At 47.1% G+C, this 27795-nt stretch overlaps 1 protein-coding gene across 7 annotated transcripts in view; it reads left to right on the top strand.

Annotated features, from left to right (window-relative positions):
- The window catches only part of myo1b (myosin IB), a 53266-nt gene extending 26634 nt beyond the window's left edge, over positions 1 to 26632 (top strand). For 2 of the 7 annotated variants that reach the window (XM_067250668.1, XM_067250695.1), the window contains exons 5-31: positions 178 to 282; positions 1566 to 1612; positions 3784 to 3847; positions 6146 to 6244; positions 7784 to 7887; positions 8970 to 9117; positions 10299 to 10417; positions 11492 to 11578; positions 11679 to 11744; positions 13480 to 13584; positions 14743 to 14805; positions 15100 to 15300; positions 15787 to 16013; positions 16129 to 16329; positions 17000 to 17093; positions 17797 to 17946; positions 18060 to 18128; positions 18250 to 18336; positions 18726 to 18812; positions 21158 to 21244; positions 22322 to 22396; positions 22560 to 22694; positions 22829 to 22935; positions 23081 to 23213; positions 23495 to 23647; positions 23834 to 23964; positions 24077 to 26632. In XM_067250668.1, coding sequence (XP_067106769.1) covers positions 178 to 282; positions 1566 to 1612; positions 3784 to 3847; positions 6146 to 6244; positions 7784 to 7887; positions 8970 to 9117; positions 10299 to 10417; positions 11492 to 11578; positions 11679 to 11744; positions 13480 to 13584; positions 14743 to 14805; positions 15100 to 15300; positions 15787 to 16013; positions 16129 to 16329; positions 17000 to 17093; positions 17797 to 17946; positions 18060 to 18128; positions 18250 to 18336; positions 18726 to 18812; positions 21158 to 21244; positions 22322 to 22396; positions 22560 to 22694; positions 22829 to 22935; positions 23081 to 23213; positions 23495 to 23647; positions 23834 to 23964; positions 24077 to 24206 — 3074 coding nt within the window. In that variant the 3' untranslated portion in view covers positions 24207 to 26632. Of the gene's footprint in view, positions 1 to 177; positions 283 to 1565; positions 1613 to 3783; positions 3848 to 6145; positions 6245 to 7783; positions 7888 to 8969; positions 9118 to 10298; positions 10418 to 11491; positions 11579 to 11678; positions 11745 to 13479; positions 13585 to 14742; positions 14806 to 15099; positions 15301 to 15786; positions 16014 to 16128; positions 16330 to 16999; positions 17094 to 17796; positions 17947 to 18059; positions 18129 to 18249; positions 18337 to 18725; positions 18813 to 19962; positions 20050 to 21157; positions 21245 to 22321; positions 22397 to 22559; positions 22695 to 22828; positions 22936 to 23080; positions 23214 to 23494; positions 23648 to 23833; positions 23965 to 24076 lie in introns of all 7 variants that reach the window. The other 5 variants (XM_067250676.1, XM_067250702.1, XM_067250685.1 and 2 more) reach the window with 3 other exon arrangements.
- Positions 26633 to 27795: the final 1163 nt, after the last annotated feature.

Here is a 27795-nt window from a genome sequence, read left to right on the forward strand (position 1 = left end):
CGTGTGAACAGTTCCCCTCTGTCTGGGGGTACACACCCTGTCCCTGTAGAGCTGGGGAGTGAGGGGTGATGTCAGGGACTTTTCTGGGTGAGGTTGAGAGTGTCGAACGCTCGCTCCCCAAGCCCCGTCTAGAACCACACTGACCTCTGACCCCGTCTGTTGTCCTGTCCGTTACAGAGGCCAGCAAGCTGGTGATGTCATACGTGGCGGCGGTGTGTGGGAAGGGCCAGGAGGTGAACAAGGTGAAGGAGCAGCTGCTGCAGTCCAACCCTGTGCTAGAAGGTGAGTACTTGACTTATTTAATGGTTTCCATGCAACCATGTACAGAGCTTGGAGCATCAAGTCGTCAGACAGGAGAAACTTCACCTAGAGAACGCACTCGGCTAGAGTGGCTGTGCTGGCACGCCATTACTTCAGCTCTTGACAACATCGCTGACTAATGCACGTGTGTCTCCAGCCGTAGTCGTTTGAGTCATCCTTCTTTGTCACGCTCTCTAGTTCCATCTACACCAAAGTCTCTGAATCAGAGACGCCGAGATTCAGTCCCATTTCCCAAATCCCAGTCCTCTTGATGAGGAGGGGAAAATATCCCCCTGGCCGCGTGCTGGCACAGAGAAAGCCGTGTTTTTTTAAATTGGGGGTCTGTAGACAGGAAATGCCCATGAGTGGTGAAGCAATGCCCAGCGTTGAGCTGCTGCCGCTGTAGAGCCTGAAGACATCTGGAAGAGGTTAGCTGCTGGGCTGTAACGATCCATGGAGCAGAGAGACAGAGCAGACATCCTGCTGCATGCTGGTCATACACTGTTGCGCTCCCACACTCCTTTTCTCTCCCTCTCGCTCTCTCTCTGTCTGTACCTACCCCTGTCTCTCCCTAAGGCCCCCAGTGTGCTAGTTAAAAAAACAAACATGCAAACTACTAATGAACTTAATCAATGCACCTAAATTAGCTCGGCAATTAAAGTCGGGACTTGGCCTCATGGCAATGTGTTAAACAACTCATTAATGTCATTTAATGTAAAATTCAGTATGACAGGAGGAGGGAATGCAGCAGTGCAATGTCAGCTTTCCAACACTCCTGTCTGTATGAACGTGTTATTACAGGACTTGTTTAAATGTTTGCTTCATCCATTAAAACAGGTTTTGAGCTGCAGAACATCTAAGGCTGTAGCTGGTGTTTTAGCACACGGGAACACTTTAATTCTAATGTAGCGATACCACCAAGGTTCATTGCTAAGCCTTGGAAGCCTCACAGCTTTGTTTGAATCCATACCCCTAAAAACAGGGGTCTGAACCGTGAGCCCTCATCAGAACAACCGGCTTTTCAGTCTAGGTGTTGCATGACAGACCACTTAATGTGCACAAGATGCATCCCCACAACTTAGTGGTTTGTTCCTTGTTAGAAAGTGGTTTACCAAACAATCTAAAACCACTTTGGCGATGTATGAGCTCAGACTCTGGGGGGGGGGGGGGGGGGGGAATAGAAGTTCTGCATTGTTCTACATCGGCACTGTTCAAACCTGGAAAATTATACTAATGGACTGTTTTTTGTGTGTTTCTTTTTTCAGCTTTTGGGAACGCAAAAACCGTGAGAAACGACAACTCATCTAGATTTGTAAGTGTTTTTCCCCTCATGTCTACGGTTGTGGCTGCTGTGACTGGGTTGTTGCTTTGATGGTTTTTCATCCAGTGATGGTGTGTTTGCTTAAGATTAAACACAGGTGGACCTTTGATCCCAACATCAGCGATCACAAACAGCCCTGTCGGTTTTCCTCTCTCCCCACTCTTCCACTCTGACTCTCTTTCCCCCCGTTCCGTTTTTACTGTTTTCTTGCCTCTCTCTTACTCTGAATGGCCAAGTTGAGGTTGGCATAGGCCTACATATCGTAAAGAGGCTGTGACTGCCTTTTCCCCCGTTATCGTTGGTTTGGTTTAGGGATCTTTGTCGATTTTATTATCAATGGCCATAAGTATCAACAAGGCTGTTACCAGCATTTTGAAACTGAATACAGTGCAGAGTCTTAGCGACTGACATAACTATCAGGCTGTCACAGTTGCACTGCTTAGGACCGAACAGAACTGAAACCGAAGGCAGCGCACCGTTTTGGCAACCATCTCCAGATGTCTGCTGACGGTCCCTGCCAAGACGTCTGTGTTTGGAAACTGCTCTTTTCTCCAGGAGTTGTGCTGCCTGTTTTTTGTTTAGTTTTTTCTTCTTCTTCCCCGAGGATGGATGTCTCTTAAGCACTTATATCTACTCCCTCTTTCAGACTGGGCGCCACTGCCCTGGTCCAGGTCTGTCAAGATTACAGACCCACAGCCTGGACCTTTACCGCTGTGGAGACGGTGTTGGAAGCCAGTGGCAGGATATTTTGACTGTTCTGCTGACGTTTGACATGTACACTTGTTCATGAGCAAATATGAATGCAGCTACAGACTGGCTCGGTGGCCAAGCCGCCGTGTTGACTGAGCACGTGCAGAGATTGCTGCCCTGCTGCATTGCCTTCCAAATGCAATGTTATGAAAACCTTGGCTAAGGCTTGCATTAGGATAACATCAGCCCAGTGATGCAACCACTATCTGGTTCTGCTGTGGAGTTCTTTGTCTGGCACACTAATCTAGGAAAACATTTCATTTCCAGACACTGGCGATATCAAACGAGACATTTTTCGGAGTGTGATTTGCGAAAAGCGCCTTTCACGCTTGCTGACAGCCTGTGTGTTTATGGGGGCTTGCTGGCAGCAGCTGGCTGTTTCAGATTCCACCCTGATGTCATCACATTACTGCAAGCTTCCCCAATATGACAGAATACATGGTATCCACCCAGCCTCGGGAGTGAACCAACCTCGTAAATCATATCTCCGTCTAGTCTAGTCTACCCCAATACTAGTTGTTGTTACCACAGCTACAATGGCCCACCAAATCCTGAGTGATTCCTCACTGTACAAGTTGATTGGCTAGCTCCTGTGAAAGTATCGTGGCCCTATTCAATCTCAGTGGCACTCCTAAAGTTCAGGCACTCTCCCTCGGTGTGTTCCCTGTCCTTGTGTTCAGGCTTATCACAGCAGGGATATTAAACCAGCTTATATCTGATCTGTTTATATTTAGGTAACCTTGGTGTTAACCACTGGATGATCAGCTACACCTCAGGGCTTTCCACAGCGTGCATTCTAGTCATAACTCATCTCTCCTAAAGGAGCACCAAAAGTTGCATCTCTTACTTCCCTGTAGAGGGAACAGGGATCTGGTTGGATTTGGCGGCAGACAGCTCATCGAGCCTCTGCTTTTTGAAGAACTCTCAGCCATAAATAAAAACGAGGTGGTTTGAGGAGTGGGGGATATCAAACGTTTCAGAGACACTGGGCCCAGTGTTCCGAGTCCAACTTTAAACAGAGAACAAGAGGAATGGTTTGTTTTACTCCTCCAGTGGAAGAAGGGAAGCGAATTCGTTTCCTTCACAGTAGTCCATTACTTCATTCTGCAGCAAGCCTGTCCATGATTGGCAGCTGACTTTATGAACACATCTGTGCCTGGAGACAGAATGACTTGAGTTCCGAGTCCAGAGAAAAGCTTATTGCCTCGTGTTAGGCTCGTATTTCAGTGAGGTTTGCAGTGAACCTTGCCTGCGAGAGCTTCTCTCGGACTGGACAGACTTGCTGGTGCAGCCCAGTCTATTTTTGCAAAAGTTTCTTACAAGGCTGTTGATTTGCTTATGCAAAGAAAACTGTTTTAGAAATGCTATTGTGTCTTCAATTTCAAATAGACTCAATGAGTGTTTCTCCACAGGGGAAGTACATGGACATAGAGTTTGACTTCAAAGGGGACCCTCTGGGCGGAGTTATTAGCAATTGTGAGTATAACACACACACACACACACATACACTTATTTTTATCCCACTAGCCCCTCCTATGTCAGTGTTGTGACGCTGGCTGTGACTGCATGGACCTCCCATAAACAGTTACAGTAACAGTTCGATTAACGCCCACAGTCATCCCACCCTGAAAATGGTTTGTCACACACGATAGGAGTTTAAGGTTGATCAAAGCGTGCCATAGGTCACGTGCGGCCCCCCCACGGCCGGTCGGCCCAGCAAAGAGAATGCCTGATCAATACCACGCTGTTTGTTCCCCGTCAGTGGAGGGTCAGTGACACGGGCCTGCCAAGCAACCTGCGATGGACAAATTAACGTAACTTTGAACTCTCTAGCTCATCTTTCCATCCCCCCCCGCCTGCACCAACTTCCCTCAGTGTTGTAGTTTCACAGTGTCTCTCTCTCTCTCCATGTTGTTGTGTCTGTGTGGAAAGATGTGCCAGAGGTCACAGAAACAGTGAGGGGTGGATTTCGCCGTCACAGACGCCCCTCTGTCTGCCCGCTCGCAGAGATCGCTAGGAAGCCACCCCCTAACACAAGGGGATCTCTTGAGTGTTTTTAGGACATGTGACTTTTTTTTTTAAAGCCAGGGGTTAAAGATGGATGGATGGAGAAGTGACAGGCCTCTTTAGTGCCTTCGGGGGCTCTTTTTTTTTCGCCTCCTCAGAAGTAGCTGGTAATAAATTCAGCTTTCCTTCCTACACAGCCGCATTGTCAGCTGACACCTCGTTTTCGCCTCCTTCATATCCAGTCCTCTGCCTCAAGGCCCGGTTTTAACTGAGAAGAAAGAGCTGGAGCGACCGTAGGAGGTGTACTCACACTGAGACACTGCAGCGAGGAACGAGGAGTGCATTAAAGTTCATTCCCAGAAGTGAGAAGGGGACGACTAATGACCAAGTCTCTAGTGCTTGTTAGACCCCAGTCACAGCAACAACACAGGATATGGGCTTCTTTTTCTCACTGGACGCCATATTGCATGTCCAACATTGCTGCTTTAAAGTATGTTTGTTTATCTAACCGAGCATATCCTGAATGCAGTCTACTGTGAGTGCCAGAGCTTTATGAAAGACTCGAAAAACACAGCAAAATAGCCTTCAGTCGTAAAACGCAATAACTTGACTGAACTTACCGAGTGTACAAAAGGTGGAAGTTCAAGGCTCAGCCCCCTTGGAGGGAGACTGATCCAGAACGTTCTTGAACCAAACTTCCTGTATTTCATTCGGTGCCGATGCTCGCAGTCAACCCCACATAGCAAAACATAGTGATATTGCTCTGTCTGAAAGTGAGGGATGCAGAGAAACTGCCGGGGCCTGGCAGAGAAAGTAAGTCCTGTGTTGTTCGAACCCTCTGCTACTTTGATTACAGCACAGACAGAGGCAGCTCTCGCTGGCCCCGACACCGTCTAAAGGGGCTCTGCATTATTGATGAACTGGCGCTCCCTGAGCCACTTAGGGACGGCGGTGCCGGAGCGTGGCAGTGGGGTTAGCAGTGGGCAGCACAGATTCATGACCTCCTACCTTCAAGTGGTTGACCCTGATATAGTGTTGCCTGGGCTCTTTGGGAGGCTGGTCTGGGGCCTGGAAATGGGTTTGTAAATTGAGGGATAATGTATGAACAGCAACAGCCTCTGAGGGCTCAGTGATGGCCATATCATGCATTTCTCAGTGGGTTTACGGTGAAGCTGACCAAAAAATTCCTTGAGCAATCTAGGAAAATATATTGAATGTCAAGCAGGATGCACTTGACGTTTTTAATAACCTACTCACTACCTGGCAGGATATACAATTCTATGAACCAACTAGAACAGAGAAAGATGGCACACACATGACTAGTTTATGTTTAAATCCATCTGTTTCTAACCCCAGAAATGACATCCTCTTCACTCAGGTGTTGTTTTCTCTGGTCAGTAGCCATGGAGACCAAGCTGACTTTTGATCTCCTCATACGGTTTCCTCCTCTGGGACTTCCTGTCCCCGGCTTAGGTTCAGGCTCCCCTCACACAATGGACAATGAAGCTGCCCGCCAGTGGCTCTGTCACCTTGGAAACTCTTAATATTTGGTTGCGCTAGAAACCCATCCTGGCCCGGCCGATGTGGCCAGGACACTGTCCACTCATACGAGAGATTAGTTATCAAAATACAATTACACCTCATAATAAACAGCCCGTTTCATATATCCTTGCCGAACCCCATTGTTAGATTGATTTATTTCCGCGTGGTCTGTTTTGAACAGGCTCTCCTATATCCACTAACGTTGTGCCTGTTGTCTTTCTGCAGACCTGCTGGAGAAGTCCAGGGTAGTCAAACAGCCTCGCGGAGAAAGAAATTTCCACATCTTCTACCAGCTCCTGTCTGGAGCCTCTGATGACACGCTGAGTGAGTCTTCGACATGCACTTCTACACTCACACACACACACACACGTTTATTTAGTACATATGAATATGTTCCTAATTAACCTGCCAGGTCAAACTGAAAAAAGGAAGCATGAGATATCACTGAAACAGGATCCTCTACTTTACCCACTGCGGACTACAAAGCCCAAGGAACCTGTTCCGTTCCTTTGTTCTGGGACGGAGCGCCATCATTGTTGGACGCTCCAGCTGAGGAAGAACAATATAATGGTCATCGATTAGTTTCACTGGTGCTCAAACATCAGAGCAGTGTATTGAAGCACCGTTAATTTAACTTGTAATCCAATCTTGTCCATGTTGAGGTGCTGGAATGAATGTCCTTGATACTTGATCCCTGGCTTTGAAAAAGCCATTCAATCTGCTGTATTAATGTGTGTGTGTGTGTGTGTGTGTGTGTGTGTGTGTGTGTGTGTGTGTGTGTGTGTGTGTGTGTGTGTGTGTGTGTGTGTGTGTGTGTGTGTGTGTGTGTGTGTGTGTGTGTGTGTGTGTGTGTGTGTGTGTGTGTGTGTGTGTGTGTGTGTGTGTGTGTGTGTGTGTGTGTGTGTGTGTGTGTGTGTGTGTGTGTGTGTGTGTGTGTGTGTGTGTGTGTGTGTGTGTGTGTGTGTGTGTGTGTGTGTGTGTGTGTGTGTGTGTGTGTGTGTGTGTGTGTGTGTGTGTGTGTGTGTGTGTGTGTGTGTGTGTGTGTGTGTGTGTGTGTGTGTGTGTGTGTGTGTGTGTGTGTGTGTGTGTGTGTGTGTGTGTGTGTGTGTGTGTGTGTGTGTGTGTGTGTGTGTGTGTGTGTGTGTGTGTGTGTGTGTGTGTGTGTGTGTGTGTGTGTGTGTGTGTGTGTGTGTGTGTGTGTGTGTGTGTGTGTGTGTGTGTGTGTGTGTGTGTGTGTGTGTGTGTGTGTGTGTGTGTGTGTGTGTGTGTGTGTGTGTGTGTGTGTGTGTGTGTGTGTGTGTGTGTGTGTGTGTGTGTGTGTGTGTGTGTGTGTGTGTGTGTGTGTGTGTGTGTGTGTGTGTGTGTGTGTGTGTGTGTGTGTGTGTGTGTGTGTGTGTGTGTGTGTGTGTGTGTGTGTGTGTGTGTGTGTGTGTGTGTGTGTGTGTGTGTGTGTGTGTGTGTGTGTGTGTGTGTGTGTGTGTGTGTGTGTGTGTGTGTGTGTGTGTGTGTGTGTGTGTGTGTGTGTGTGTGTGTGTGTGTGTGTGTGTGTGTGTGTGTGTGTGTGTGTGTGTGTGTGTGTGTGTGTGTGTGTGTGTGTGTGTGTGTGTGTGTGTGTGTGTGTGTGTGTGTGTGTGTGTGTGTGTGTGTGTGTGTGTGTGTGTGTGTGTGTGTGTGTGTGTGTGTGTGTGTGTGTGTGTGTGTGTGTGTGTGTGTGTGTGTGTGTGTGTGTGTGTGTGTGTGTGTGTGTGTGTGTGTGTGTGTGTGTGTGTGTGTGTGTGTGTGTGTGTGTGTGTGTGTGTGTGTGGTACCTGGTCCCCAGCAGTGACAATATGCTTCATGTTGACGTTCCTCTATAACCCACAGAGAAGCTGAAGCTGGACAGAGACTTCAGCAAATACAACTACCTGAGTCTGGACTCGGCCTCTGTCACTGGGCTGGACGATGCAGCCTGCTTCAGGACTGTGAGGGTGAGTGTGAGACACACACATATATATATATATACACACACACGCACGTGCACACACATACACACCCACACACATACAAAAAGCTTGCACATACTGTCGTGTCCCAGGCTTGACCAAAAACTCCACTTCCGCTGTCGTTGAGACTGAGGGCGTTGGTCAGTGCGTCTGGTGTTTGAATTTTTTTAGATCTCAGGATTGAACTGTGACAGAGGCCAATAGTTGGTCTGAGCTTCTTATATCCTTATCAAACAAATGAGCAGGGGGATTGGATTAAAGGTAACACTTGATTCCTGCTCTGCTCAAGGTCATATTTACCTGGACTTTTATTTGCGGACCGATTTGGGCGAGGAATGGACCTCCACCTGCAGGCCATAACAAACACCATAACAAACACCATAACAAACACCATAACAAACACCATAACAAACACCATAACAAACACCATAACAAACACCAGCACAATGCCTGGGAACACATGCTAGTACAACTGGCCTGGTGTGGGAAACCTGAGCAAGAAGCAACAGCTGCATCCTGCTATTCCCTCCGTTCACTTCAGACAAACACGTATTGTCACAGACAGACACACACACACACACAATCAAACTAGTGAGCCTGTCATGCCTCGTATGGTCACCAGTTTGCCCATTCCCTGTACGCATGACAATTGTGACACAGAGGATGTGTTCCGGCCAGGCTCCTCTACTCGACTCCCTGTCTGGGGTTTTCCCTCTGCTTCCTGCCTCTCTGCTCTGCCCCATCTGAGTTACCCAGCCTTGCCATGGCAGGCCGCTGCACAGCTGCAGTCCATATCAACACAACACACTGCAGTCTGTAGGAACAATGGGCCTCTCCACTGGACATGAAGCCAAGCCTGAGCCACAAGCACTCACAGGCATTCCTCGCCCTCCGTCACAATAGTGTCAAACCCCGATAACACAATCGCATCATTCATTCATTCATCCCGTGTCCAGCCTGCGCCCTGCGCCACCAGCTGTTTTTTTTTACTCGGACCGTGTCTCTTCAAGACACTTCTTTTAGCCTGTTGGCTAGCGGCGGCTGATTTGGCTCTGTCTCGTTCCCAGAATGCCATGCAGATCGTGGGCTTCATGGAGGACGAGGTGCAGTCGGTGCTGGAGCTGGTGGCAGCCGTCCTCAAACTGGGAAACATTGAGTTCAAACCCGAGTCTAGGGTCAACGGGTTCGATGAGAGCAGGGTCAAAGACAAGAACGGTGAGTCCTCAGTCGGATCATCCTTTACAGGATCTGCAAACGTTTATGAAGTAGTTGCCCCTGGATGGCTCATTTGTCTCTGTTTTTACAATGGGTTAGATTGCGTGTTACATGTAAATAAGATATTACCCTGCAATCTGTTGCCAGTACGTTAGTTACCAACCTTGACGAATAGTCTCTCCACGTATATGGCCTTGCAAGCAATATGGTAGTTCAACAGCAGATTCTACCTTTAAACTACTGCCACCTATTGGACACTGAGTTTACAACCTGGCATTTGCATAAGCAGCAGGAGGAGTAGATTAGTTTTTTATCATTGCTCATTGAAAACTGGATATCCTCAATGGAAACAGCTGCTCTCTATTAAGCAAATAGCTTACAAGGTGTATTTGCATGTCTAAAGTTACCCTGCCATCACATTTTGCATTTCATTGACTTCACACTCTCTTCATAGTGCATGGGCATGCCATGGGGAAAAAAGATATGAGCGTCGGTCATAAAATCCACACTCTATAAAATGACACCAGTTTAATTGCTGTCAAAAATAACGTTGTCTAAACTAGTCCTTCCATAAGGCAGCACAGTGGGGAAACTTGACTGTTGAATCTAAGTACATTACAGCTAATGGTCTTCAGCAGCTCTTTTTAAACACTACTTTGTGAGGCTACCATAGCAATGGCTCGGAGAGTAGAGAGGGGAGGGAGGGAGGGCAGAAGGACCCCTCCCACACTCGATGCTAGCCAAGGAGATCCACTGGCCAGATTGAGTTTAGATCACCTTATCTGGTCATCAGCCCAGGGCCTGCTGGCAGGACTTTGTGTCAGCACCCTCATGGTCTCCTCCGGTTCACAGGTATCATGAGACGACATCGCCCATAGAGCTTAAAGGTATCATTTAGTCATTTAGCAGACCAGCTGTATCACCAGCTGAAACTTGGCCGACATGAACTGAAGGGTTGAATGTTCCGTGTAAATGTGAGAACGTCGTCTCCTGCTGTTCAGTGGTTTTGTAATGGTTATCGGCTTTTGCAATGGCTCATAATGCTAATCTCACCTGAAGTATATTTCAGTCCAGTGACTGTAAACACGCACACTGAGCTTGTTGAGGCACGATTGTTTGCCTCTCCTGTTTCCTAAGTTTGTGTGTGTGTGTGTGTGTGTGTGTGTGTGTGTGTCCAACAGACCTGAAGGAGATGTGTGAGCTGCTGGGGATCGAGCAGTCCGTCCTGGAGAGGGCTTTCAGCTACCGTACCGTGGAGGCCAAGATGGAGAAGGTGTCCACGACCCTCAACGTGTCACAGGTCAGAACAAGACTGTTTCACCGTGTATGACAACACACCACCAGGAGTCTGGTTCTGATGGGTCACAAGGGATTCTCTGACAGCCACACACAATTCCAAGGATGAGAGCTATTACTTCCTTCTTACTAGCTCTAGCCCCCCGCCCCCCCCCCCCTCCCATTTCTACTACACAAAAAACTAAAAATCTATCAATTATAGATGAGGTTTATACTGCAGATCTAGGTCATATTTTGGAGGTTTTTGAGTTGAGGGGGAGGGGGGAGAACATGTCCTCTCTCTCTCTCTCTCTCTCTCTCTCTCTCTCTCTCTCTCTCTCTCTCTCTCTAAAGGTCTCAGCGATTAGTTTGTCTTCTGATCCTCGATTTTGACCATCCCTGTTACAGATACTGGTAATACTATGGTGAAACTGTGTGTGAACCCAGAACATTCTGTCACAAACATCCGGCTCCCTGAATAAACAAAGGGTAGAAAGGAGGAAGAAGTAGACAATAAATCACTGCTCTTGTAGGAGAGAGCAGTCTGGTAACACTGTAGACCAATCGAGCCAATTTGCCTAGCAACATTGTTGGTTCAAACACGATCGACCACTCCGCTCCTCCATTCGTCTGTGGTCGTCTCTTTGCATGTTGTTTGTTTGACACGTTTCCATGACAGATGAGCCTGATGAATTGTCCTGAAGTCCTACTTGGCTTGTGGACACGCCTATCCAGACATCTCCATCTGTAATTTTCACTGGTGCTCCATGGAGGTTCTGGAATGAGAAAAATGCAGGGATGGAATTTCCTTCAGTGATGTTCTACGCTCTTACATCCCCCTGCATTGCTTATCTGAGTTCTGAGGCCTGTGTTTGTCTCTATCACCCAGACGGACTGAGCATTAGTAGTAACTCATGTCACCTCTTGAAGGATTATTTACTTGAGCTGTCTCCATGGGACAGCTCCCTAATTGAAAGTCTACCTGTTTCTCTTCTAATTTGTTTATCAATGAGGTCATGCTGAAAACAGAATCTGGTCCTGTTGATGGGTTGTTCATGTATTCATTAACCCGCTGTTGTTGTTGTTGCTGTTGCTGTAGGCGTACTACGCCCGGGATGCTCTTGCCAAAAACCTGTACAGTCGTCTCTTCAGCTGGCTGGTTACCAGGATCAATGAAAGCATCAAGGTGGGACCCTATGGGAACCCTGAAAAATGTATTGTGTGTGTGTGTGTGTGCCCATGCATGTGTACGTGAATTTCAAGCGTGTTTGTGTTTCTCCTCTCAGGCTCAGGCCAAAACACGCCACAAGGTGATGGGTGTGCTGGACATCTATGGTTTTGAGATCTTTGAGGTAAGGGTCATGGCTCTCAAGGAAAGTGACGTCGTAATCAATTCCCTATTACAGAAAGCATCTCCATGTACTAATAGTTGTCTAGAGTTTTTTTTTTTTTTTTTTTTTTTTTTACTGATTCATGTTACTACTCTGATCTAAAACGGTTTGTACTGTAAGTATCTTTAAAGTCCATAAGTGCTTTGTCTCGTGTCCCTGGTTCCCAACTCACTATGAAGTCCTTCTTCTTCTCCTGAATGTTGTCGTGTCTGGCTCGACAGGACGGAGTAAGTACGCCTGCTGAGGACAGTTTGCTGTGCCAGTGTGCATGCTGTGACGCCTCTAATCTTAGTCCTAATTCAGCTCCTTATCTGGACAACACAGGCACCCAAGGGTGCAGCGTGCCGCCTGTCTGAAAAGAACAAACCCTACGTCTGAATGCGGACGGCGGCCCGCGGGCCGTGTTGTTCATGCTCTGTTTGTTTTGGTTGAAAGGAGCAAAGCCTTTCCCAAAGCCTTATCTGACTGCGCTCCGCAGTGCTTTTTGACATGTCAAATGCACAAGCTCGAATGCCGTTACCGGTGCGGCACGTCAAAGTGCACTGCGGGACCCGGCCCAGATGGCTCTCGTTTGAAGACGGGGCCAGTGTTGTTTCAGCCTGGTATCAGCTGCCCCTTTGAAAGTACGACATGTGCCGGCTGCCGCTGTAGCCGCAGCAGAGATGCTTCTGTTTTGCAGTGGCGTGTTGTTTGACGAGGTTGAAGGCATACTGGTTCCACTCTCTAGGAAAGGAGAAAAACGCACAATAGAACACCAAGGCTCTTTTTCAACAGTGTATATGGACACGCTTGCTTTGCTGTCGTGTGCGTTTACTGGCCTTCCTTATCAGAGTAGACCAGTGCGTCTTTCATCGCAATCCTAACCCTAGTATATCCTAAGCAAATGAAGAGTTTTCTAACCCAGAAAATGTTGCAGTTACCTAACCAAGACAAATATATGAATGCACCTACTCCGGTCATAATTGATGGAAAAGTGGCATAATTTGGTGTTATTTATTTTTGGGATCATGCCTGCTAATGTTTAATGATTGTTCATTCCTTATATATCCCTGATAAAAATGATTTTAAAAGGTATTCTTGTTAAAAACTAAATTGCTGGCTTTTGAGGTCTAGGATGTATTTTTCTCTGATGATAACGGAAATAGATAACATTTTATTGACAGTCATCTATTGTCCAATACTTGACTGTTTGTACAATAGTAGCTGTAAAGCAATAAGGTTGTGACCGTTTTCAAGAAAGCTGTAGGCCCTGGGTTCGGGGCTTGGTTCAGCGGAATTGCCTTAACTTTACGAGACAACAGTTCCCACAGCTGTAAGGAAGAAAGAAAATGTACTTTGTTTGGAAATAGACTTTTTCCTTTGTCAGCATGGCATAACATTGAAGGAATTGCAAGAGGAATTTGGCAGATCTTGTGGAATCTATTAGAGAACAGAACAGGACCCTAGAGTGACCCCGAGGCTTATGGCAGCATTGTCAGAGCGAAATAGAAACAGGTGGCGTCAGATGGGAGGAAAGTTTCTTCAGGTTATAAATACAGACCGTTTATTAGTTAACTCTAGTCGTGTACTACCTCCCACCAGTATTTCAAGTAATATTATGTGCTGTCCGGCTGTGTGAATCTGCAATGGGGAGGGGGGAAGAGATATTTTAATGATGGATCATAAGTCTGAGCGGTGCGTCTGGGTGCCTCCACAGGAAAACAGCTTTGAACAGTTCATCATCAACTACTGCAATGAGAAGCTGCAGCAGATCTTCATTGAGCTGACTCTGCGCGAGGAGCAGGAGGAGTACATCAGGGAGGTGAGTCCAAAGGAGTTTGCAGCAAGATTGGGAGCGGCTTGTAAAGCCGTGCATCCATCACCAGGTCCCTTAGCCCCTCCCTCCCTCACCCCCCCATCCCCCACCCCCACTCAACACTTCCATCCACACATCAACAACCCCAATTTGTAGTGTGTTTTGGTATGTCTGGGATGTATTATTGACCTTTCCAATCTGCTCAACCTTTAGCCTCATCTTTTCCTCAGTTGGCTCCATCTCACACTCAATTTCTGTTCCATCCTTTTCCTTCTCTGTAGCTCAGCACACCCTCACGCCCTCACACGCTTCTCTTCTCTCCATCACTTGTTATGGGACTCTTCCACCCCACCCCCCTTTCCTCGTCCTTCTCTTTAAATTCCTCTCTCTCTCCTTCTTCTCCATCTTGGGCGCGGGGACGGAAGTGATCCTTCACTCCAGCAGGGGTAAACACACTTCTCCCCATGGGGCTCGGGGCTCTGTTTGCTTTCAAAGCTCTAAGTATGTGAGTGCTGCTCTCTTGACCTCCCCACCATGATATTCCACTCTGGCCCCCTTCCAGACCAGTGCATGGGAAAATACCACAGTTGGGGAGAGAGTGGGAGGACCACCAATCCAGAGTCCCCATCCTAGATCGCAACCCCCCCCCCCACCACGCAGATCTGGTCCCCTGGTCCCTCAGTCCAAACCAGCCATAACCACATCCCAATCTTAGTCCAAAACTCTTCACTCATCCCTGAGTAAAGTGATACTAAGTGCTAAGTGATGCACTTAGTATAATCTGTGATTTATCATGCCGTTGAACAAAGACCTCTCTGAGAATGTGTTAGATGGAGGTATTTTGCTGCAGTGTCCACCTACTGACCACAGTTCTGCAGAGACCCACGTCTGCTTCCCTTTGTGTCTGGCCAGACATTCCAGATGATCAAGTATCAAGGAACAATTTATACCTTGTTAATCTCTCGACTAGATACCCATTGGTTAGCTGTCTAAGAGGAGGGAATGTCAATAGATTTATCTCTTAAACCACTCAGGTCTGTATAAGTAAGTCTAGGTGATGAGGTGAGATTACGCCACACGATACTTTCTTGGAAGCTTTAAGTGAAAGTCGGAAGAGGAGCAGAAAAAAGTAACACCTTTCACGCTTGTTTTTGTTTGTCACAGGACATTGAGTGGACCAACATTGAATATTTCAACAACGCCATCATCTGTGACCTCATCGAGAATGTAAGTCCGCCTCGGTGTCTCTCCTAATTCTTGAAAAGCAAACAAAGCCATTTTCCAAGAATCTACGAGTCAAATTGAAGGACAACCCTTGTCCAAGCATGTCACGGATATACGCTGCTGTGCTTAAAACAGTGGAATTTCCCGAACGTGGCTTTTGATAACAAAATGACAAACTCCAGACTACTTTCAACGAGGTTGACATTTACGTTCCTATAATCCAGCGTCTTTTTCACTCATCCCGTCATTCCTTCCGTCCTTCGTCCGTCCTTCGCCCATCCGCACCTCCGTGTCCAGAACCAGAACGGGATCCTCGCCATGCTGGACGAGGAGTGCCTTCGTCCAGGCACGGTGACGGACGACACCTTCTTGGACAAGCTGAACACCATCTGCGCCGAGCACCAGCACTTTGAGAGCCGCCTCAGCAAGAACTCCAAGTTCCTGACGGACCACAGCCTGCCGCACAGCTGCTTCCGCATCCAGCACTACGCCGGGAAGGTAAGAGTGGGGAAAGGGAGGGACGCCTCGCATCCGGTTTTCAGGAGGTGTCCAGGGGGATTAGAATCTCCCAAGCATGGTGGATTTGGGCGAATAGCATAACCTCATCTGTGTAATTGCAACAACCAAAAATGTTATGCACAGGATGCTCTGCACACATGATGGATGAGAAACCTTTACAATATCCCCATCTTTACAGACACTCCTCTCTGGGTGAATAGGCTGATAATCCCTGCCGGGTCCACATGGCCTGCGGGCAGCTATAGGCATTTCTCAGCTTGGCTGTGCTCTGAATGGGACTTACTGGGCAAACGTTATTTATTTACTACTAAGTAAATAAGCCAAAGTAGACTCGCACGCATTGAACGCATGCAGATGTTTGCACTGATAGCGATCAGATAATGGTCTATTTTAGGGTCATGGTTTCTGTCCATCTTCTAGTACACAGCCAGTGCCATCCACATTTGTTGTCATCCGTCTGTGTAGGTGTTGTACCGCGTGGAGGGTTTTGTAGACAAGAACAACGACTTGCTGTACAGAGACCTGTCCCAGGCCATGTACAAGGCCAACCACAGTCTCATGAAGCAGATCTTCCCAGAGGGCAACCCTGCCAAGGTCAACCTGAAGAGACCACCCACCGCTGGCTTCCAGTTCAAGGCCTCAGTGGGCACACTCATGAGGAACCTGCTGACCAAGAACCCCAACTACATCAGGTATCTATCAGACACACACACACACTCATCATTCTCTGTGGGCTCACGTGAGGAATCTGGAACACAGAGATGCCCCTATCACTCCCAGTGACCTCCTCTTCGTGTCTGTCGTCAGGTGCATCAAGCCCAATGACAAGAAGGCAGCCCACATCTTCACGGACACGCTGGTGTGCCACCAGGCGCGCTACCTCGGCCTCATGGAGAACGTGCGCGTGAGGAGGGCGGGCTACGCCTTCCGTCAGATGTACGAGCCCTGCCTGGAGCGCTACAAGATGCTCTGCAAGCAGACCTGGCCCCACTGGAGAGGACCCACAAGGTAGGAGTCACACTGCCTGTCTGGAATACCGGTCGTGTTTAGGCTACCCTAACAAAGAGACGCACACACCAAGCGCAATTCCATCATGGACACACAATCACCCACACACACACACACACTTTGTATTTATCTGCCCCTACCTCCACACCTACCTCCAACACACATTCAACTGTTTCAATAAGCCTTATGAGAATTGCCTGGCTAACTGATTTCCTAGGTTGATTATCAAGTTATCAAGACCAAACACAGTTCAGTCTTTCCCTTCTTTATCCTGGACATGTTGGGACAGTTAGTCTATAATCAATTCCAAATCAGTGACACTAACGCATTCACTGTAATGACAGCCCTTTGACTGATATCTACTGGTTTGTGAACTAAAGAATTTAGTGTGCTTTTGCGGTCTCGATCTGGCCGTCCATATATGGTGATTTAGTAGTTCATGAGGTTAGGCATGTTTTCATTCCACATGTTACTGTAGATACGCCCCGCTATCTGCTCCTGGAATGACATCTTGCCGTTTGCCCCCTTGATGGTCTTATCAGATCTGCCACGCTCTTTCTATAATCGGCATGTTTTTCTTTGAGATCGACTGTTCATAAAATGTCTACCTTGTTGCTTGAGCCGTTCTCTCCCCCCCCCCCCCCCCCCCCCCCCCCCCATGTTACTGTAGGGAGGGAGTGGAAGTTCTGATGGCTGACCTCCAGATTTCTACAGAGGAGTTTGCCTACGGACGCTCCAAGATCTTCATCAGGAACCCTAGAACGGTAGCTCGCCCCTCCTGATGGGCCGCTTGACGCCCACCGACACACAACTCACAAACCCTTCCGCAGGGTCATGACAAAGGTCCAAAGAAAGTTTCATACAGCTCAAGCTAGAATCCAAACATGTCTTCACGAGGGCGCTCCCCCGGGCAGGAAACTGTGCTTTTTGAGCCCCTTCTCCAGTAATTAGCACTTATCCAACATTTTGAACACACATGCTTTCACTTAGCTGTTCTGATGCTGCTTTGCCCAGCCAGCGAGCATGGGAAATGAGCGTTTACTCTGCACGGCTGGAGCTTTTACAATCCTGCGAGGTTGGAACAGTGTCCCTTGTGAGCCCAGAAGACCAAACAAAGCCAGTACCGACCTGATCTCATGCTGGTGCTCTGTGCTTATCCATGATCTGGATCTGGGCTTATCTTACACCCCGTCTCCTTGTGGTGCGTGTCACTGTTCTTTCAGGGTAGGCTCCAGGTGGCTTAGCCCTCACTCCCCTATGTCTCCTGTCTTCAGAGCTAGACACTAGACACGTTGGGTAGTCTGATACACAGGATATGTTCAGGGCAGATGTAGCACACTCATTGCAGCTGTACCGACCATCAAATCTATTCACCGATCTAATCTTCATTGTCCTCCACGACAGTTGTTAGGAGCGAAAAGGTATTTTGCCATCTTAAGTGTTCTGGTGTCCCAACTCTGCCGCCAGCTGTTCTTCCTGGAAGAAAAGAGGAGGGGCTGTCTGGAGAACCTGGCCGCTCTCATCCAGAAGATCTACCGGGGATGGAAGTGCCGCAAACACTTCCTGCTACTTAAGAAGAGCCAGGTGGTGGTAGCAGCCTGGTACAGACGCTATGCGGTGAGATGCCCGCCTGCACACACACACACACACACACACACGCACACGTAATACACGTGCTCATCTATAGATCCTTTTATATTAACTTTTCTCTTCTGTTGTTGTTTTTGTAGCAACAAAATAAATACCAGAAGATCAAGAGTTCGACCGTCGTGATGCAGTCCTTCATCAGAGGCTGGAAGGTAAGACAGTGTCATGGCTGCCTGGTCCTCAAATAAGTTGAATCCTACCTTACTATCAAGAACAATATTGGTTCTATAAACCGACCGACATCTAATGAACCGACATGACCATTTCCAACAGGCTCGCAAGATCTTGCGAGAGTTGAAATACCAGAAGAGATGCAAAGAGGCAGTGACCACCATTTCTGCATACTGGCACGGCACACAGGTACAGATATTGTGACAACGCCGATTCCTCTCAATACCAATTCATTAAGTGTGCTAGACGTTGCAATTGACGATGACCAGGAGTACGCGAATATGATGTTGGGTCATTGAGGATGTGATGTCGTGCTTCGCGGTGCTTCTTCCAGACGCCGGACAAGGGTGTGAAGTATATTAAAGCAATCCCAAGTCTTCCAGGGAAGCTGTATTTGAAAAACATCCCCCCCACTTTCACCTCGTCTTCTGTGGCTGATCTCACTACTGCTCACTTTCCCCCCCCACCTCCTCACTCTTCTCTCTCTCTTTCTCTCTCTCTCTCTCTGATTCCTCCTTTCCTAAACCGCCGGCTGCCTCTGTCCTCACTCTGACCTGCCCTCCTGCCGCCCCCTTCAGGCGAGGATGGAACTGCGCCGCCTGAAGCAGGAGGCACGGAATAAACACGCTGTGTCAGTCATTTGGGCATTCTGGCAGGGGACCAAGGTATTTAACCAGACTGCCACCGTGTGTCCCCCATCCCAGCTGTCCGTCATCCCCATCCTGCCTTGAAACTGCCAAATGACAAGGGACGTGCCCCTCTTCGTCGTCATCCCTTCCCCCCCCCCCCCCAACCCTCCGTTGTCCAGTGGTTCACTAATGCCCCTCACCAGTGTCTATTACTCATCCCTGTCATTACTCCTTAGGTGTTTGGATGGGGGAAACCAACCTACTAACACATTATTATTTCAATCTCATTTCAGTCTTTTTTTTTGTGGGTTCTTCCTTTTGTTAAGAAGCAATACCTTTCCCCTAAGGAACAGTATTCCAGTGTTCCTCAGCATCCTTCGCCCATGTGCTCAGGGGCTCTCTGATCTACTCACTACTTCCACTTTGCTTCTTTGTCTTATAATGAGACATGTTATATGAATCTTGGTATATTCACTAATTATGTCTGATTAAAATGCCTCCAAAGTATCTTGGAGAGAGGACTCAGAGAGCTGTTTTACTGACTTCTAACTCACAGGTTGGCACATACAACATGGCTTAGTGTAGAACATAGTAGCACACCATTTCCTGATCATAAAATGCAGATGTGGGCCAAAGCTTTTTTTTTTAAGGTGACCTTTGTAACTCTGACTCAACAGCATCTTATCTAACGGCGTTTCTAACCAGTAGTGAGATAAAACTTCTAAGAGAAGGTTTATTGAATCATGCTGTACTGTGGTCAACTCTATTCGGTGTGTTACATGATCCATGATAAGCACAGACACGTGTGACTTATCTTATTAACGAATGGGCAATTGCACTCGGTTATCTCCTCCATTGCAATCCAAGGGCACGGCATCTATCTGTCCAGCATTTTACAGCATTAAACAGTTTATTGAACTATGGGCTGTGCCAACTGTGTGTGTGTGTGCTGGGTAATTTGCAATATCTAGTCTCTACCGTTCTATTCTCTCATTGAGCAGAACCTCATCTTTTGTACACTAACTTACTCAAAGCACAGCATAATGCATTTTTACACACACACACACACACATTTCTTTTATACTGTTTTCATTTTACCCTCCCCCCCTAACTCACCGTAAACACTAAAGACACTGCCATTTTCACCTGTCACCATAAAAGTAAACCCCCCCACCAACTTCCCCAGGCACGGAGAGAACTGCGGCGTCTAAAGGACGAGGCGAGGAATAAGCACGCCGTGTCGGTCATTTGGGCCGGCTGGCAAGGGACTAAGGTATTTGGGAAAGCTTGTCAACATCCATGTTCTACCATCTCCCATCAAACCCATACCAGACCCTTACAGTAGCTGAATGCCCCCCCCCCCCCCATGCATGACAAGGTACCGAACCATACAACCCCTTATCCAGAGTCCCATTGCATGCCAAACAAAACCAGTAAAGACAAGTCATTTACAGGGGGAAGACACCCTGACAGCCCCCTGGTCAGTCTCTCCATGCCAGACTGGGGAGCGTGTAAAGGGGGTTACTCTGAAAGATGGACGGCTGAAGAGCCAGTGACCCTTGGCTTTGATGGGTCTGGGGCACGGGGAGGGAGGGGGAGGGATACGGTCACTTAAGCCTCTTTACTCCACAGCCGATGGATTATAGCTGATCCAGACTGGCACCCGCGGAGGGGGTGGGATGGGACGCCGCCCCGTAGGCCCTGCCTACTCCTTTGCCAAACGGCCCCGTTTGTGACGTGTGAACAGCAAACCTTTCTCATGCGCGCACACACACACACACACGCGTCAAAGCACACACACTTTTCACAAAAGCAGACACGTTATCCTGACATGGCACTTTGGCGGGTTTACCAGAGAAGTCGTGTTTGGGGTGTCTTTCTCTCTCCCTCTTGCATCCTCCTCCTCTCGGCATGCCATGCTGTGTGCATTCTATGTGCATGCTCTTTTAGGCATGAGTAGTGTGTGCATGTAACGCCTCCTTGCCTGCCTGCTGTCCTCCTGATACTGAACTGCTGTGTTTTTGCTTTTGTTTTCTAGTAAGTAGTGTTGGATCCTTTTGAGTGACCCACTGCCTTGCCGAAACGAGCCTAGTCGTTCTCACTCAAGAAAGCTCCAGTTAAAACATGGTTTACACAGTAACGTGCTTGACACCTCTTGGAAAATACTCTTGTATGCTATTCTTTCGAAGGGGATTTCACATCCTAAGCTCTTGGGTGATCAGACAGGCTCTCGTGTGTCGTGCGGTGACCTCGTGTGTTCCTCAAAGAAGGCAGGCAGTGTGTCGGCTCTGCTCCACCTGTGTGTCCACCTCTCTTCCTCCTCGCTCTCATCTTGCCACCCTTCATTGGTTCCTCCCGTCTCTTCCTCCCCCTCCTCGCAGGCCCGAAGGGAGCTGAGGCGCCTGAAGGAGGAAGCCAGGCGTAAGCACGCCGTTGCCGTCATTTGGGCCTACTGGTTGGGACTCAAGGTATCACAGACCTACCCCAGTACATGTGTTCCCTGTTGTACGGCTGGGGGGCCTTGCCAGAATTCAGCCAGCCTCTGCCCATTAAACTGAGGATCCGATGAACCAAGTCTTGAGGACTAGTGCCACAGGAAAACAAACTACCTCCAGAGTGATTGACATGTGGACCGATCAGTACTGGTGCATATTCATACCTCTATTTTCAGCAACGCATTGTTCTGCTCCGGTGGTCAGGGGATTCAGATGTATGCTATGAGTTAAAGCATTTCCTCTCCTCCCATGAAGTTAAATCTGCTACTATAATCCTGGGATTTAGATAAGCTGACGCTAGATAATTGAGTGACAGATGCTTTTTTCCCCCCTTCTGGTTCCTGAAGACCACATTTTCTCACCGCAGAGGTGAAAATCCCAACGTGGCAGAGGCTGCCTGGATGTCTGCCTGTCTGTCCATCCACCTGAATGTTTCCATCTGAATTCACCTGTCCAGTCTTTCTTGTTGACATTCGGTGCATGCTAGCCTGTCAAACTAACATACTGAACGTGCTCCTTCGTTGTGTTGATGTCTCTGGTCACATCCTGTTTGTGTTGTCCGGGTGTCCTACTAGTGGCCTACTTCCTTGTAATGTGATTGTGTTGTGTCTATTGTGTGTCATTCTAACGCATGAAGAGTTGCCAATACTTCTCATTAGCTCTATGTCTCACTCAGTGGCCCAAATCCTCTCCTCACGTTAACTGTTATCAAATGATGACCTACACAGTGTTACAAGTCAGCATTGATGTTATTTACCACAAACTCCAGCAATTCAAATAATTCTGTTTTCAGAAAACCGTTGGACCGTTCCTACAGTTATTATAATGTGTTACATAACCATTCAAACCTTGCCGTTTTACCTTCCTGTTTAGATCTCTGTTGGTGTGTCTGCCGTCTGAATCCTTCTAACTAACCCCTTGTCTGTTGGTCTACCGTCCTGTTTCCTCGGTGTTGTGGGCCCTCGCCACTGTCTCTCGTTCCCGTCCTGGCCCTTGCCCCATCTGGTCACCATAGTGATAGTTGATTGACAGTCGTCATTCTGATTACAGGTCCGCAGAGAGTACAGGAAGTTCTTCAGGGCCCATGCCGGCAGGAAGATTTACGACTTCACTATACAGAGGATCGTAAGTAACACCCGAATGACAACTGTCTTTTTTCCAAGAACATCCAGATGATTCCCTGCACATCTGAGAGTAAATTATAATAAGGAATGGAATTTTCGGACTCCCATGAATATTGGCCATAAATACACTGCATATTGAGTTGCTCTCTCCTGTTTGTCTCCAGATGCAAAAGTACTTCCTGAATTTGAAGAAGACCATGCCCTCCATGTCACCCATAGACAAGAAGTGGCCGGCCAGGCCTTACCTGTTCATGGAGGGGGCCAACACAGAGCTGAGGAGAATCTTCTACCTCTGGAGGGTCAGCTGCCTAGCAACACTGGATCCATCTGTTCCTAAATGGAATCCTATACCCTATATATATATCCTACATTGAAAAGGTGAGGAGGTTCCATCAATGAAACTCTAATTTCGATACTTGTTTATTCTAATCAGTGCAAGAAGTACAGGAGCCAGTTCACAGAGGACAAGAAGGCAGTCTATGAGGAGAAACTGGAGGCGAGTGAAATCTTCAAGGATAAGAAGGCTCTCTACCCCAGCAGGTTGGCTGTCTCCTTCACAATGAAATCCCACTCTGCACCTTCACATGTACACCAGACACACCTATTCTACACCTGGGTTATCCATGTCCTTTGAAATCATCCCCAAGAATGTCCTTCACACGGTGGGACCTCTTGTGTTGTGCAGTGTGAGTCAGCCTTTCAAAGGTGACTACGTGGAGATCAACAAGAACCCCAAGTATCAGAAGCTGAACACCGCCGTGGAGGAGAAAGTCATACTGGCGGACGTGGTTAACAAGATCAACAGAGCCAACGGCAAGGTGAGGACCGCAACAGCAACACGCGCCTCCAGACATTCAACCTACAGGTCTCGGAGAGTTTTACGACTGAGACATTTACATGTTCTAAAGCCATGTCTGAACATGCCTGTGTAGAATACAGCCTGAAGACTAATCTTAGCTATGTGTTTGGGAACACTGTAAATTTGAATATGATCCATTTACAGTTCCATAAAAATCATCAATCAATCATATGCATACAGTATCAGGCATTCCTTAGGTGAGTTATGATTGTTTGGGTAAGCCAGCTCCTCTTTCTACAGGGTTCTTCCAGGATCTTCCTGCTGACCAAGAACAACTTTGTCCTGGCTGATCAGAAAACAGGCCAGGTGAAGGCCAGCATTCCTCTACCAGACCTCACCAGTGTTTCCGTCAGCACTCAAAATGACGGCTTCTTTGCCCTAAAACTCAAAGAGGTGAGGAACCAAATGGCCCGTTTACAATCCAGTACACCAAAACCGTATGTGAAACTGTCTTCTGTTGTGTTCTAGTTATTCTCCATGTGAATTAAATGGCAGTCAAATTGATCATCATCCCTACTTTGGAACATTAAACAACCATGTCAGGCTACTATGTTTACTGTTGTTATCGCATCCCCACAGGGCTCTGCCTCAGCAGCCAAAGGTGACTTCCTGTTGAGCAGCGACCATCTCATAGAAATCATCACTAAACTCCACCGTGCTGGGACAGCCATGGCCGATAGGGAGCAGATAAACATCAACATCTCAGACGAGTATGAGCTCCTGTCCCTGTGCCTGTCTCTCTCCTTCCTGTCCCCTCCGTTCATAGTCCCAGGATCAAATCTTCTGACAGTTTCACTCCTCGCTCTCTCTCTCTCATGGCAGGTTTCTAGTGCAGTTCAAGCAGGACAAGGTGTGCGTGAAGTTTGTCCAGGGAGGTTCCAAGAATGGCAACAGCGCGGCCTGCAAGCGCAAAAACAACCGCCTGCTGGAGGTGTCTGTGCCGTCGCCATAAAGACCCCAGCCCCACCACCACCATAATTGGGTGTTTCGCTCGAGGACAATTGACCTTTGAACCCCAAACTCCACCCCCTTTGATTCCCCTCCCCAGCCCTCTTCAATGACTGTGCAATTATTCTACTTTGTTGTGGTTGTTATCTTGTGTCTTTTCATTTCATCCCAAATTATTGCTTCAATCACTGTAATATTGAACTGTGCTGCCCAGCTTTGGTAGAGAGAGCCCCGCTGGGCTGCATTCCAACAGAGACATGGAGGAGAGATGGTTGTTTTATGTTTTGTATGTCATCGTTTTTAAAGCGGGAGTTTGGTGGCAAAAACGATGTCTCTCTTGCCAATGGATTTGGCGAGTTATCTCGAGTTATCTAGACAAACAGTGGCGATGATGACATGGACGAAGATAAAGAAAATGACCAAGTTGTAACCATTTTCAGTTTTCTGTCAGGGTGAAGAGATGGGGGGTGGGGGGGTGGGTGGGGGAGAAACCAGACAATGGTTTTGCCATTCAGTCACCCTGTCTATAAGATATCTGAAAAAGCAACTTTCTAGTCAGAGGAAGACCAGTTAACATTTCCACCACAGTAGGCCTGACATTTTTCTTGAAAGTTAATGTTAAAATGATTGCACTTGTGATGTTCACCTGGGTGAGAGGAAAAATAACTTGATTATCAAACTGTCGAGGAGATTGATATTATTGATTTGTTAGGCTTTGCTTGCACCTATTGCGGAGTGAGTGGTTCAGCAGAAGCACCAAGGGCTTGTCAAATGTAATTTGCCAAGTGATTGTAAACCACTTCTTGTTCGAGACCCACATGTGCCATTGATCTAACCCTACGTTGTTGGATGCACCATGACTTGTTGCGTGCGTGAGAGTGTCAGAGTCAAGTCAAGGCTGTCATTAAGAACCAGTAAGGTGAATGGTCCCTGTTCAAGCCATCGTCGTTGTTTATGCCAAAAACCACTGGGAAGGGGACCCTCCCAGCCTGGGCAAGACTAACGTACTGCACTGTGCACGTGATCAATATCCATTTTCTCTGTAGTTGTCTTTGACGTTCAATACATCTCTCAAGCTTTACTCGATGTACTTGTAAAAAGCATAATACTAAACTGTATCTTTTCTACCTGTATCTGACCTAGGCAGTTCCACATCCTTTGCATACTATATGTTCTGTACCCATCATACAAAGAAGGATTGGATCCTGGGTTTATAAAGAATATACTGTCATCAAGACCCCTGGCTAGACTGGTGGGATGATATGTTCCCAACCACACAGGAAGTGAGGGGACCCCTGGGTCCTCCCTGATGACTTTCCCACATCTAGGGTTTTTCAGCCCAGAGCCCCTTGTTTCCAAGGGCTCTCTTGTGCAAATGGGAAATGTGCTCGTTGCCTGAACGCTGCATAGACACCAATTGGCATTATTCCTCCTCATTTGCCTGGGAGTAGAAACATAGTGATAGGATGTACAATGTTGACAGGAGCGCAAGTTCTCTCACATCCGATGTTTCCCTTGGAAGTGTAGTAGAGAGATACAGAGAAACCATGCTTACTGGGCAATACACATTGGCTGTACATAGGTTAGGCTGTAGAAACAGCTTAGAGGTGGATTATAGTATTCTGTGCTACTTCTCTTATTGCTGTGTTCCAAAAATATCTGTTTTTTTTGCTATTGCAATGTGGGCTGTTTTATTTTTAGTGACCTCTGGGCTAATAATAAATGTAGTGTTTTACTTGGGGCAATCCCAAACTCTGTTAGAGTGCATATGGCATGTATACATTCTACAGAGGTTTGCTTTAAGTTTAACCTGGCACAGCTTTACTGTCTACTCTGCCTATGTACATATTTGGCATTCAGACACACACATGCCAATGTTCTTGATCAGAAACCAAACAAAAAGTGTGCTATATTTTGAAGTATATTTGATATATTCTTTATCTGGATGTTTTATTGGAGATTTTGTGTACTGTTGTAAGAAAACCAATGGGTGATGTGGAAGTATAATTCAGCCAAACTCGCGTTCTTTAGATTCTACAGATGGACCTTGATTTTAAACCCTTTTTCATGGTTTTTTTCTTTTTCTTTGTAGTTACACAGAAGACACAGTTGTACTTGGGAAATGGTTGTTTCTGTTCCATGGACAGGGGGAAACTGAGCTCAATTGAAGAGTTTTTGCTTCTCTGCTCTGTACAGTTTGAGATTTCAATGCAGTTTGCAAAGGTTAACCCTCTCTCTTTCATTTGTTTTTATCTGAAGTAAAAGACAAACTAGAAAAGCAAATGATGTATGCATTCTTGTTGTGTGCCTAACGTAACCTATGATGAGACCGAGAACATGGATGTGTTTCAGTAGAACTCAATGTAACATTTACAAGTAATCTCTTTTTTAAATTAAAAAAACAATTAATAAATAAAGTACTTTGGCTACCATCTGTGAGTTTCCTGGATTTTAGGGTTGTTGCGATGCACATTTTTGATATGTCCTTGCACCATCTATACATTTTTTAGATACACTTCATGAATGCTCGGTGCATAAGATGACTACATGGGTGATGCGTAGCTTCTCATTAAGACATACAAGACCAACAAATGGTACTGAGGCCTTTTGTAGAGATGCACTTTTTGTCATCCACACAGGGTTGACTGAAGTGAAAGTTTGCCATCACTATCAGAACCCATTCCACATTCCTGGGCTGAGATGCTATTTATCAGCAGTACCACGAGCCTGAGAGAGGGAGACGGAGGTGGACAGCCCTGTCGGCAGCAGCCCAGATGTTTTCCATCACATCTGGAGAGTTGTTCCCGGGTTAAATTCCGCGGCCAGGGGAGCCTGCCGGCGGCAGGTCCCAGGGGAGCAGTCCTTGACAGATTGTGCAAAGAGAGGTAAAAATAGAGCACAATTATGGGCTGTCCCATACCCAGTTCCCACCGATCTACAGGCTGGGAAAGGAAGGAGGGGCCAGGCCTCCCGTCGTGATTCAGTCCCTCTACGGGATTGTCTGGCAGAGAATAGACAAAGTACAACTCATCTGCAACAAGCTACATGTAATTATCACAGGGTATGACAAGTTAAACCCGTGTAACAGGTACTTTCCATGCAGACAATGGCATCAAATAGGATGACTGCCACCCAGCATTGTTAATGAGCATTACTTTCATTTTTCAAAAAAATCTGTAATTCGAGCCACTGTAATTAATGGATATATATTCACAGACTCGATACATATGTATTCACACCAAAGATTTTTTTAATAATATGAACATTTAAAGTTTAATTTTTAATCCTGATTTATTGTAGTCTCTGATGCCACCTAGAGGAATTCCTATGATATGCAATAGTAATCTTTGCTCTTGAGTCAGAAGTAGTTTCAAGATCCAAAGACCACCATATCATGCCCTTTCCAGTGGCGGTTCTAAACTATTTCAACTGGGGGAGCTAAGCAGGGGCCAGTTGTACTGTTAGAGGGGCCATTTACATTAAACATTATTGTTGTCATATAGTTTCTTCACTGCACTCCAAGTATTAACAGGCAAAAGGCCATGTTCATAATTATTCCACAATTTATTTGCATGTCCCTTCCATTTGTACAT

The sequence above is a fragment of the Osmerus mordax genome, chromosome 2 (assembly GCF_038355195.1).
Source record: "Osmerus mordax isolate fOsmMor3 chromosome 2, fOsmMor3.pri, whole genome shotgun sequence".
Lineage (NCBI taxonomy): Eukaryota > Metazoa > Chordata > Actinopteri > Osmeriformes > Osmeridae > Osmerus > Osmerus mordax.